Source organism: Heterodontus francisci, chromosome 11 (genome assembly GCF_036365525.1).
Source record: "Heterodontus francisci isolate sHetFra1 chromosome 11, sHetFra1.hap1, whole genome shotgun sequence".
Lineage (NCBI taxonomy): Eukaryota > Metazoa > Chordata > Chondrichthyes > Heterodontiformes > Heterodontidae > Heterodontus > Heterodontus francisci.
Genome location: NC_090381.1, coordinates 32,472,431 through 32,484,659, shown reverse-complemented (window position 1 = coordinate 32,484,659; position 12,229 = coordinate 32,472,431). Strand labels below are relative to the sequence as shown.

The 12,229-nt window shown below is 42.5% G+C and overlaps 2 protein-coding genes across 7 annotated transcripts in view; one reads left to right on the top strand and one right to left on the bottom strand.

The window, feature by feature from the left end:
- The window catches only part of LOC137375180 (G-protein coupled receptor 55), a 104,070-nt gene that overhangs the window by 5,435 nt on the left and 86,406 nt on the right, over nucleotides 1-12,229 (bottom strand). Inside the window, exon 1 of one of the 3 annotated variants that reach the window (XR_010975944.1) lies at nucleotides 3,957-4,117. The exons of the other annotated variants lie outside the window; for them this stretch is intronic. The gene's annotated coding sequence lies outside the window, so the exon portion shown is untranslated. Of the gene's footprint in view, nucleotides 1-3,956; nucleotides 4,118-12,229 lie in introns of those variants that run through there. 3 annotated transcript variants of the gene reach the window in all.
- Nucleotides 1-12,229, top strand: part of LOC137375179 (NLR family CARD domain-containing protein 3-like) — a 45,284-nt gene that overhangs the window by 19,339 nt on the left and 13,716 nt on the right. For all 4 annotated transcript variants that reach the window (XM_068041941.1, XM_068041940.1, XM_068041942.1 and 1 more), the window contains exons 4-10: nucleotides 2,382-2,426; nucleotides 3,469-5,275; nucleotides 6,047-6,133; nucleotides 9,259-9,345; nucleotides 10,112-10,282; nucleotides 10,377-10,547; nucleotides 11,631-11,801. In XM_068041941.1, the coding sequence (XP_067898042.1) occupies nucleotides 2,382-2,426; nucleotides 3,469-5,275; nucleotides 6,047-6,133; nucleotides 9,259-9,345; nucleotides 10,112-10,282; nucleotides 10,377-10,547; nucleotides 11,631-11,801 (2,539 nt within the window). The remainder of the gene's footprint in view (nucleotides 1-2,381; nucleotides 2,427-3,468; nucleotides 5,276-6,046; nucleotides 6,134-9,258; nucleotides 9,346-10,111; nucleotides 10,283-10,376; nucleotides 10,548-11,630; nucleotides 11,802-12,229) is intronic.

The following is a 12,229-nucleotide window of genomic DNA, read 5'->3' as shown; positions in this document are numbered from 1 at the left end:
GGAATAAGGTGACTTAGGGTTCATAGAGTTATATACAGCACAGAAACAGGCCCTTTGGCCCATCGTGTCCATGCCGGCCATCAAGCACCTGTCTATTCTAATCCCATTTTCCAACACTTGGCCTGTAGCCTTATATGCAATGGCATTTCATGTTCTCATCTAAATACATCTTAAATGTTGTGAGGGTTCTTGCCTCTACCACCTCTTCAGGCAGTGTGTTCCAGATTCCAACCACCCGCTGGGTGAAAGAATTTTTCCTCAAATCCCCTCTAAACCTCCTGCCTCTTCCCTTAAATATATGCCCCCTGCTTATTGACACCTCCGCTAAGGAAAAATGTTTCTTCCTATCTATCCTATCTATGCCCCTCATAATTTTGTATACTTCAATCAGGTCCCCCGTCAGCCTTCTGTGCTCTAAAGATAACAACCCTTGCCTATCCAGTCTCTTTTCATAGCTGAAATGCTCCAGCCCAGGCAACATCCTGGTGAATCTCCTCTGCACTCTCTGCAGTGCAATCACATCCTTCCTATAGTGTGGTGCCCAGAACTATACACAGTACTCACCTGCGGCCTAACTAACTTTTTATATAGCTCCATCATAACCTCCCTGCTCTTATATTCTATGCCTCAGTTAATAAAGCCTTCCTAACCACTTTATCTACCTGTGCTGCTGCCTTCAGTGATCTATGGGCAAGTACACCAAGGTCCTTCTGACCCTCTATACTTCCTAGGGTCCTACCATCCATTGTATATTCCCCTGCCTTGTTAGTCCTCCCAAAATGCATCACCTCACTTCTCAGGATTAAATTCCATTTGCTGCTGCTCTGCCCATCTTACCAGCCCATCTATGTCATCCTGTAATCTAAGGCTTTCCTCCTCACTATTTACGACACCACCAATTTTTGTGTCATCTGCGAACTTACTGATCATACCTCCTATATTCACGTCTAAATCATTAATGGACAGTACAAACAGCAAGGACCCCAGCACTGATTCCTGCGGTACCCAATTGGTCACAGGCGTCCAATCGCAAAAAAAAACCCTCGACCACCAGATACACAAACTTTTAAAAGATAGGAGGACAAGTTGATAAAGCTATAAAAAAGCATATATTTAAATTTTACAAACAGTGCTCTTAAGCACCTTATCAGCTCCTCAGGATTGCCTAACACCTTCCAAACAACAAATTATTTTTGAACTGCAGTCACTTAGGCTGCGGCCCATGCTTGCCAAGAGCACATATATGAAAATCGTACCTATGTCCATGCTCTCATACCATCATGGGCATACAGGCATGCAAATTCCCAATGTGTGCTGTTGACAGGAAAGGATTGTGAGACTTATCCTAGTATTGTTTTATAGGCAAGAGGACAAGGTAACTCTTTTTTGGTTTAAAATTCAACAGTTAGGAGGAAAGGCAGAATAAGGGAGTGGTGGAGTCCCACACTTTGCAGGTCTTGAGAAAGAATGAATTAGAATATGAGAGGTGTTACGACCAGGTGAGAAAGGTGTCTAGGGGTCCCTCTCAACCTTCACCTGGAATTACTATTTTGAGCTTCCCTTTGGTGAATCCTTGTTCACCACTTTCCAATTATAAGGCAAAGAAATGAGCACAAACAGGCTTTCTTAGGTTTGAAGAAGAAAGGTGAAATTTATTAAAACTTAGACTTAAACTCTAATTCAGTTAATGCCTACGGATACACGATGCGCCCATGCTAGCATGCATATGCGATACACACGTGCAAATAGGAACAGGAAAGAGCAGAAGAAAAGATAAGGTTTGAGGCAATATCTGAAGAGTTTGTTACAGTTCTTCGAGCTCACTGTAGAGTCCTTTTGTGGGTTGATCTTGCTTTTCTCTGTTGGGGCCCAGTATTCTTCTTCAACCTTGTTCACTGTAGGAGACTTTTCTCTTTTGGGGTTCATGTGTCTTCAATGAATTGCGAAGCTGGTGAGAAAGAGATGGGAGGAGAGAAGGTCTTTTCAATCCAGGAGCACAGAGCTTTCTGTCTTCAAACACTGTTTCTCCAATTTAAAGCTCTCAGTTCAAACTCTGCAACAGCCAGTTAGTCATGTGACTAAACTGGTCTGACCACGTCTGTTCTGTGTATTGGGAGCAGGGGATAGCTCCTTTGTTCCAACACTGTCCGCTAGTATGCAAAAAAATCTTTCCGGCCAGAGGCCTGGCAATCCTTTGTAATAGGCCTTCTCTTCTCCCCAGCAACAATTAAAAATTTAATGTCCATGTGGCAAAATTAATGTGCCTCATTCTTGACAGAGGGTTCAATATTCTTTTTTCCAAAATTTGCTGGGTTCTGCCCAAATATATTTCCAATTTAATACTTGAATTGAACAGAAACCTTGTCTGTTTTTAATTCCAGGTAGATATTTTCGCTGCTTGGCTTTGCCCCCATCTGACCCAACTGGTAAGTAATTGAACATAAGGCAGTAAAGCACCACTTAGTTACAAATCAAATCCTATGCATTGTAAATTGACTTCATGTTGCAGAGTCAGTCAGGTAACCCAAGTCTAAATGTGAGTCCCTAGTCCCAAAATAAATTTTAAGGTGGTGACAGAGTTCTGAACAATCTTTCCAGGTCACACAATTTCAACAAGAACAAACCAGCAGATAAATAAAAACCCTTCTGAAAGTACCTTCTTTGACAGTGACCCCTCTGACAGTGTACCTTCTCACAGTTAACATTGTGATAATCAACAATGTGATAGTGAACAATCTGACTGCAAAACTGGGCACAGGTTCTCATATATCCAAGAGTGCAATTGCAGTGGACATAAACACAAAAATTGTCTGAAGGTAAGCCTTTTCCTAGCCAAGGCAGCCTTAGAATTACTGAGCAAGAAATTCTACTAATACAGCCTTTACACACTCTGAGACTGGGTTTTATAGGAGGCTAGACATCACCCTTTCATGATCAAGGAGAGCATTGTACCCTGAATTGGACATTGTCCTGGGTTCTGGGTTTAAATCAGTCCCACCTAATAGATGAATATTTCCTTTTTCTGCCAGCTAGCATCCATGTTGATGGTCTCAATTCAATTCACACTTGTTAATTTATAACACAAAGTTGCCCACACTTCAGTGCTATTGGCACTAAAATTGAAAGTCCAATAGATCTCAAGAATGGGTACATAGCAAATGGAAATGTTACACTACTACAGAAATAGTGTTTGGGAGTTCAAATATTTTATTAAGATGGTATGGAGCGAACTTGACCCTGCATGTAACCTGTGTTGTGCCTGACCTAGGAATGCTTGATGGATAATGCAGTTGGAGTTTTTCTTTGTAAAAAAACCCATCTGTTGCCTGAGAGTGTTTGATGGGACTGTTGAGAGGGAGCTTTTCTCTGTAGAATTCAATTTTTACGAACTGATATTGGTTGTTCAGATTAGCACAAGCATTCCCTTCTGTAAATAAAATGTAAAATCTTCACTTATTTTACTTGCAGGAGAGTCATGTGATCAACTTATACACTATCATAAAAAGATCCTGAAGGAAAAACTGGAATATATTACAGATTACACATCTACTGCAGGGGAACGCGTCTGTCTTCTTGAGAGGTTCACTGAGCTTTGGATGACTGATGGTGAATGCAATGAGTTTTACCATGAGCACGAGGTAACAGAGATTGAATTATCCTCACCCAGACACAGCAGGTCATATTTTAAATCTATGAAGCACAAAGACATTTTTAGACCTATACACGAGCAACGGCAACCAAGAGTTGTTATTACCAGTGGGATCGCAGGGATCGGGAAGACGATCTATGTAAAGAAGTTCCTCCTTGACTGGGCAATGACAAAAGCACACCAGGAGTATGATTTTGTGTTTGTCTTTCCATTCTGTGAGCTCAATCTAATTTCTGAGGAGAGCATGAGCCTTGTGCAGCTGGTACAGCAACATTACCCGCACATGAGGCAACTGGACGAGACTTACCCAGAGGCTTCTGCCCGCTCCCTGTTTATTTTTGATGGGCTGGATGAAAGTCGTTTTTCCTTGGAGTTTGAAAACAACTGTGTGTGTTCTGATGTAAGCAAGCCTGTGCCTCTCCGATCATTATTGACAAATCTCATCAAAGGCAACCTCCTTCGATCAGCATCTATTTGGATAACAACACGCCCATCAACAATGAAGCAAATCCCATCCTGCTACGTGGACAGAGTGACAGAAATACAGGGATTCCGAGATGAAGAAAAGGAAGAATATTTCAGGAGGAAATGCCAGGATAAACAACTGACAGAGAAAATCATAACACTGGTGAGGAAGCAAAGTAGCCTTTGGATGATGTGCTATGTGCCTGCTTTTTGCTGGATTCTCACCACTGTTTTGGAACATGTCTTCAGGTCATCGTGTGCTGAAGAATTTAGAGGTGACACAGTAACTGAGGTTTATACCAACTTTCTGGTTGTCATGGTGACATACCACCACCAGAACCGTGGTCATGGAAAGGAAAAGATTGAGACCTGCCAGTTACTGCAGTCAGATCAGGGGGCCATACTCAATCTGGGCAAGCTCGCATTCCAGTATCTGAGGTCTCAAATCTTTGTCTTTTATGAGGAGGATTTTAAATCTTTCAATATTGACATCTCATCTATCTGTGGTGGCTTCTGTAGAGAATATTGCATCAAGTACTCTGCGCTTTCCCACAGACGGGTCTACTCCTTTGTCCACACCACAGTCCAAGAGTACTTTGCTGCTCTCTATATTTTTGTATCCTACCACAATGAGAAACGGAACATGATGACATCCAACACGTTTGGACGGCTCTGGGAGATCTTTTCAAAACCCACCTTCTTTCAGATTTGTAAAAGTGCTTGCAGCGAGGTGGTTCTGAGTCACACTGGCCACTTGGACCTGTTTCTTCAATTTCTCTGTGGGTTGGGAAGGAGAAGGATTCAGACGTGCCTGCAAGGTCTCCTACTAACCCATATAGAGGAGCAGAAAGATGACCTACAGAACATCATAAGCTACATGAAGAAGCTGCTGCAGACAGACATCCCTCCGGAGAGGTGCATCAATCTGTTCCACTGTCTGAATGAGTTGAATGACAAGTCAGTAGTGAAGGAGATCAATGAATCCCTTCACCGTGGAGTGCTGTCCTCCAAAAAACTGTCGCTAGCTGATTATTCGGCGTTGGCCTTTGTTCTGAAAATGTCAGATATGGACAGGGAAGAATTCGATTTATCCAAATACAGAACATCACCAGATGGTTTGAAAAGACTACTACCAGTTGTTAAATTCTTTGAAAAAATAGTGTAAGTGTTTTGGCCCAAAAGAAATAAGAGAGTTCATTTTATTATTGACTGTAGCACAGGGATTTTGCATTTTATTTTAAGTTCAAACTTAGAAGAGGGAAGATGCGCAAACAGTCCAGATTGAGCTACATAGGACGAGGATGTGACTGACAGCCCAGGGAGACATAGTGTTGAGGAGAGAGTTGAAAAGATATCTGACAGCATAAGCAATTTAACAGGTATTAGTTTCTTAAACTGGATAGATGGACTGCAAAGTCTTTTTAAGTCTTTTACTCTCCTATGTAACTTAGTCTGGTTCAATCTAATGAGGTGCACTGTGTCTGCCGAATCTTTCAGTGCATCAGGTGGTGCCTTGCATTCGCAGTCCAATTAGCCCACCAGCAGTTCTTTCACACTCTGGGACTGGGTGGGACAGTGGGTCAGACACTGTCCTTTCACACTCTGTGACTGGGTGGTACAGTGGGTCAGACACTGTCCGATACTCTGGCACTGGGTGACATGGTAGGTCGTACACTGATATCAGGATATCTCTATTTAATTCGCTTTCCCACAGCGAGTACTTGATCAAGGCCCTTCAAGAGACAGGGTAGGTTAAACACAGCTCCACCTTAACATATAAACATCTTAATTTGTCGCCTGTCAGCAATGTCACAGGACTAGAGCAAACAGCGTGATCCAGTGCAGAAGTATTATTTGTATCTGACTCCATGTTCCTTTGCTCGTCTTTTCTGGACATTACCTGTTTGATTTGACTTTCTCTTTGACCTCCAGGTTAATGGGCAGTGTCATGGATGAGGAAATGATTGATTCTATTAGTGCTCTGCTGCTCTCCAGTAAAAACCAAGTCAAGGAGTTATGGTAAGCTGTAATTTGGTATGACAGCCTTTTGTGAATAATTCTTAGCAATGTGTTGGAGCGAGGTGTCAGCTTTGGCTCAGTGGTCGAACTCTTACCTCTGAGTCAGATGGTTGTGGGTTCAAGGCTCCACTCCAGAGACTTGAACACATAATCCAGGCTGAGATACCTCAGTATGGTGCTCAAGGAGTGCTGCACAGCTGGAGTTGCTGTGTTTTAGATGAGAACCTGTCTGGGATGTAAATAATCCCATAGCACTATATAAAGAAAAGCAGGGGAGTTCTCCTGGTGTCAATGACCAATATTTAACCCTCAAACCACAATCAGTGAAACAGATTTCAGTGAAGTACTTTATTGACAGTGAAGCATTCTGGGGCATCTTGAAGTCAGGGAAGGTGCTATATAATGCAAGATCTTTTTTTCTCATGGAAAGGAAAATAGAATTTGGAAATAGAACCATAAGTATGAGAATAAGTGACTATTCCCTGTCTCAGTGGGCCACTGTGCTGCCAAGTGAAGCACTGAGTCAAAAGGACCACATGGTTATTTGATGTCAGCTGATGCATTGGTATAGGATTACAACTGGCCTCAATGCCCGGGGTTCCTGCTACAAATTGTTATCCCTCCTCCACCATGATATCGTGCTGCTGCTGACTGACTACACTAATTTATTTTTTATTCCTTCATGGGATGTGGGCGCCATTGTCATTTATTGTATTTATTTATTTATTGATTGCCCATCCCTAATTACCCTTGAGAAGATGGTGGTGAGCTGCCTTCTCGAACGGCTGCAGTCCATGTGGGATAAATACACCCACAGTGCTTTTACGAAGGGAATTCCAGGATTTTGACCCAGCGACAGTGAAGGAACAGCGATATAGTTTCAAGTCAGGATGGTGTGTGGCTTGGAGGGGAACTTGCAGGTGGTGGTGTTTCCATGCATCTGCTGCCCTTGTCCTTCTAAGTGATAAAGGTCTTGGGTTTGGAAGGTGCTGTCTAAGGAGCCTTGGTGCTATTGCATAAGGATAGTCACATGGGTGACCTACTGAAGGGTGTCCACTACCCGTGGAAGCTGTAACCCGGTGAGAGTCAGCATCTTTGGGAAAGGGGGGAAAACTGAGGTTAAAGGATCTGTTGAGCAACAGCTCAACAGGTTCCGCTGGTAGCGGAATATTGGTGGAAAGTACGTTAATACACAGATTGGCTACTGTCTGAACACTCAATAACCTCACTCACAGTAACTTCCAGGCGAATAAATATTAGCAGGATATTTAATTGTGGAAGCATCACAACTGAGCTAAATTCTTTCATCACCTGATACCCACACATAACTTTTCCTGGTCACTTGTTAGCGAGGGTGATTTTTCCCACTTCCTGACCATGGAATTCTGAGCTCAATTGTGGCTCCTGCCTCAGGTGAGATCAACTCACAAGCAAGGCCTGTGGATCAAGCCTGGAGAATTCCTGCTGTGCCTGGCTCAGCCACCCACTCCAAGCTATCAGCAGCTGGCGATCTCATTTTTTCAAACCCAAGGGATGGGGTTCGACATTTTACTGTTTCTCTTTGATCACCTTGATCTGAATGTCCCCTGATTAAAGCTGTTACTGACTGGTGAAAATCATCTGACAATTATCAAGTTGAGATTCTCAGAGTTTAAACTGTTACTGGGTGCTTGGTACCAAACCACCCCTTGCCGGTCTGAATCTGACCTTCACCAAGAACATGGCCAAGGTCACAGCTGAGGAATGTTGTGTCCTCTGTGTAGTGGTTGTCCAAGTCTTTTTTCAAAAGCTACATTGCTGGAATCCATGGAGCCTTAGGGGCCACATATAGAGTTTCGACCCTTCCGAAGAAGGGTCACTGACCCGAAACGTTAACTCTGCTTCTCTTTCCACAGATGCTGCCAGACCTGCTGAGTGAATCCAGCATTTCTTGTTTTTGTTATAGAGTTTACATCTCTCTTTCCATTAATTTAAAGTACCAATGCTGACAAATCTTGAGCGTTCTGATTTAGTATTTATCCACCAAGAGGCAACAGCGCCAAAAACAGAGGGATCTGGGTGACCTTGTACATGAAACACAGAATGTTAGCATGCAGATACAGCAGGTAATTACAAAGGCAAATGGAATATTGGCCTTTATTGGAAGGGGGATGGAGAGCAAAATTAAGAAAGTTTTGCTACAGGGCATTGGTAAGACAGCACCTAGAATACTGCATACAGTTTTGATCTCCTTATTTAAGGAGATATACTTGTATTGGAAGCTGTTCAGAGAAAGTTCACTAGCCTGATTCCTGGGATGAAAGGGTTGTCTTATGAGGAAAGGTTGAGCAGTTTGGGCCTATACTCATTGGTGTTTAGAAGAATGAAAGATGATCTTATGGAAACATGTAAGATTCTGAGGGGGCTTAACAGGGTAGATGCTGAGAGGATGTTTCCTCTTGTGAGGGAATCTAGAACTAGAGGCACAGTTTCAAAATAAGGGGTTTTCCTTTTAAGACATATGAACATACGAATTTAGAGTAGGAGTAGGCCACTCGGCCCTTTGAGCCTGCTCCGCCATTCAATAGGTTTATGGCTGAACTGATTACTCCACATTTCCACCTACCCCCGATAACCTTCCATCCTCTTGCTTATTAAGAATCTAATACGAACATCATGTCATGGCAGAGATGAGGAGGAATTTCTTCTCTCAGAGGGTTGTTAATCTTCAGAATTCTCTTCCCCAAAGAGCAGTGAAGGCTGGGTCATTGAATTTATTCAAGGCTGAGTTAGACAGATTTTTGATCTACAAGGGCGTCAAGGGTTATAGGGGCTGATAGGGAAGTGGAGTTAAAGCCACAATCAGATCAGCCATGATCTTATTGAATGGCGGAACAGGCTCGAGGGCCCGAATGACCAACTCCTGTTCCCATTTCATATGATCTAACAGCCGCTTCTAAACCTCCAGGCTCATAATATTCTAACAGGACAAATCAAGCAATACGAAATGGAAGCGCAACTAGGATGGAGTTTGCTGGACTTTGAAGGACGAATTGCCAGGGATCATGGGCCACATGTGGCCCTAAGACTGCATGCTCCTGTCTATGACCTTATTGTAAATGTGATATATATGATTTACATTCCAGCTTGACAAATAACGCACTGGGAGATACAGGTCTCAAAAAGTTGGCTGCTGCACTAATGAGCTCAAGCTGCAGACTGGTGACACTGCTGTAAGGAAACCTTTTTTACTTCTGAAAACTTCTTAGTTACTGCTGGATACTGCGGCAAGTATTAAGGTTCAACCTGTATTTAAATCCCACTTGGCTGTCCAGTCATTATGATTGATTGTTGGGAAAGTCTCATGCTGCAGCCACAGACTGTCTATGCTGGCTGTAAAGGTCCTACATGAAAAAGGATAGGGGATATAGATGCAATAGCGCAGTTGGCAAGATGTACAGACAGATCTTTGCTCTGTACTCATCCCATTTTTTTCTTTTTTTCCTGGGAGTGCCTCTTGGAACAGCAGAGAGGGAACTTTACTCTGTATCTAGCCTGTGCAGAACCTGACCTGGGAATGTTTGATGGGGCAATGTAAATGGGACTTTATTCTTTATCTAACCTGTGCTATGGGGCAGTTTAGAAAGAACTTTACTCTGTACCTAACCCTCTCTTCCTGAGGTGGGAGAACAGAATATTGACAGTATGCGCTATGACAAGCAAGCGTCACTTTGACAACCACAAAATGCATTCCCAAAAAAGTGGGAGACCTAAGATACTACCCCTCATCAAGAGAGGCTTTAAATGCTGGTGCAGACTCAATGGGCCAAATGGCCTTCTTCTGTGCTGTACTATTCTATGAATTGGATGCTCTGTAAGTGATCTACAAGAGAATTTTTTTAATGGCTTTGTGATTCTCACACATCTGGATGTTGTGTAATTAAATTCTGTCTGTGGATTAAAAGATGATTTCTCCAATAAATTCTCTATTATCTGCAGCCTGTGTAGAAATGCTCTCACAGACCAGTGTGGCGAAGATCTTATCTCCATTTTAAGAACAAATCGGATTCTGAAAGAGTTAGACCTGAAATACAACCAGCTAAAAGACACAGGGGTGAAGCAGCTTTGTGTTGCACTGCAGGACTCTGACTGTGAGATCGAGACACTGGGGTAGGTGACCACTGTCGTTGGTAACACCAATCTGGCTCCTGTTCTTTTCAAACATTTTTGGCAGTACTTAATGGTCTCAGTGTGATTTATCCAGGTTGTGGGGCAATGAGTTCACACACTGCTGCTGTGAAGAACTGGTCCTGGCCCTTAGAACCAACCAGTCATTGAGAAGCCTGGATCTCGGGTGCAATAATATTGGTGACTTGGGAATGAAACTGCTGTGCACAGCGATTAAGCATGATGGTTGTAAAATAGAGAAATTAAGGTAGGTAACCCCACCTTGTGATTGTTATATCTGTTGCACAACAAGGAATGGTCAATGGATGGTCCACTCACTTCCAGCAGCCAGCTGAAGAGCAGTATCAGTAGGGGCTTGGCAGCCAACATCTACCTACCCTTGTGATCAGCATGTGGTACAGAGGGAGTTTATAGAAAATGGGGATGGAGAGAGAAGTAAAACTGTACTTGGGCATACTTCATAAAATTTACCAATATATTAGCCACAGAGCTATGATAAATTAATTATTACCATCAAAGAGGTAACAGGCTGGCTTGACTAGGAAATGGTAATGTCACATACATGTATGTCACAAGTGGCTACACTTCTGAGGTTGGGCTGAGGCACATTGTTGGACAGTGTAAAGAGAGCTTTGCCCAATCAAATGCTCCTAGATCAGGTACATAGTATCGACTATATATGGTGTAGATGGAGCTTTACTCTGAATCTGGCTTATGCTGTACTTGACTGAGGAGTATTTAATTGCGCAGTGTAGAGGGAGTTTTACTCTGTATCTAACCTATGCTGTATCTAACTGAGGAGTATTTTATGAGACAGTGTAGAGGGAGCTTTACTCTGTATCTAACCTATGTTGTATCTGACTTAGGAGTATTTGATGGGACGGTGTGGAGGGAGCTTTAGTCTGTTTCCAATCTGCTTTATCAGAACCTAGTGTTAATTTTACTATATAGGTATAGACAGACAAGTTGAATGCTATTTCTAATAAGCGCTCAAATACTTTATTAACTGTTCAACAAACTATCAGAAAATGAGTTGAGGGTAAGGGGAACAGATGGGTTTATTTCATACAAACATTGGAAGAGTTCTTCCCACATTCACATCAAGTGACCATCACACAGGTGCCAATTGTCAGGAAGAGAATCTCAGTCATCACTATCCAGACAATACTATATATTACTTCTTCTTGTGTTTCTGTGTTCTGTTCCTTCTTTGAATTTATCAAAACACCCTGTTACCAAGCTCTGGTGTTAATCTCTGTCTGTTCCTGTCATCTCTCCCTAACCTCTGTCCTTGAATCGTGTTGTTGATCTCTGTTCTTGACCTCTGTAGACTACACCAGACTGGCTTGACAGAAGGCTGCTGTGAGGATCTCACCTCCACTCTCAGAACAAGCCAGAGGTTGACGACATTGGAGCTGGGCTACAACAACCTTGGAGATGTAGGAGTACAGCGACTGTCTACAGCTCTGAAAGATCCCAACTGTAAATTACAAACTCTGGGGTAAGTGCATTTGTAGTTGGCTTGTGCTATGTGTTTTATTCAAAAGATTCAGATGAGAGCGTAAAACTGAAATGATTTATTGTTTTTCTCAGATTTCTGGGACTCAATTACTGCCCAGTGAAAAATCAAGTGTTTTTGATTTTTCTGGGTTGCTTTTTGGATTCTTTCTTGCTGACCACAGTAATTAAGTGCTGTGAGTGGATTTTTCAAGTTGGTTAGAATTTATGTTACAGTTGTTGTATGATCGCCTTCACAGTGATGTCCCTTTAAGAACACAGTATGTTAATGAGCTAACACTGGGATGTAGTCATGTGACTGGAAGCCATAGTCACTCTGCAACTGTAACACCCAGATAAAGGTTCTGTAAATTGTTTGCTCTATACTGTATATACCAGTTTAGCTGTTAATAACCTGTTAGAGATCTTCAA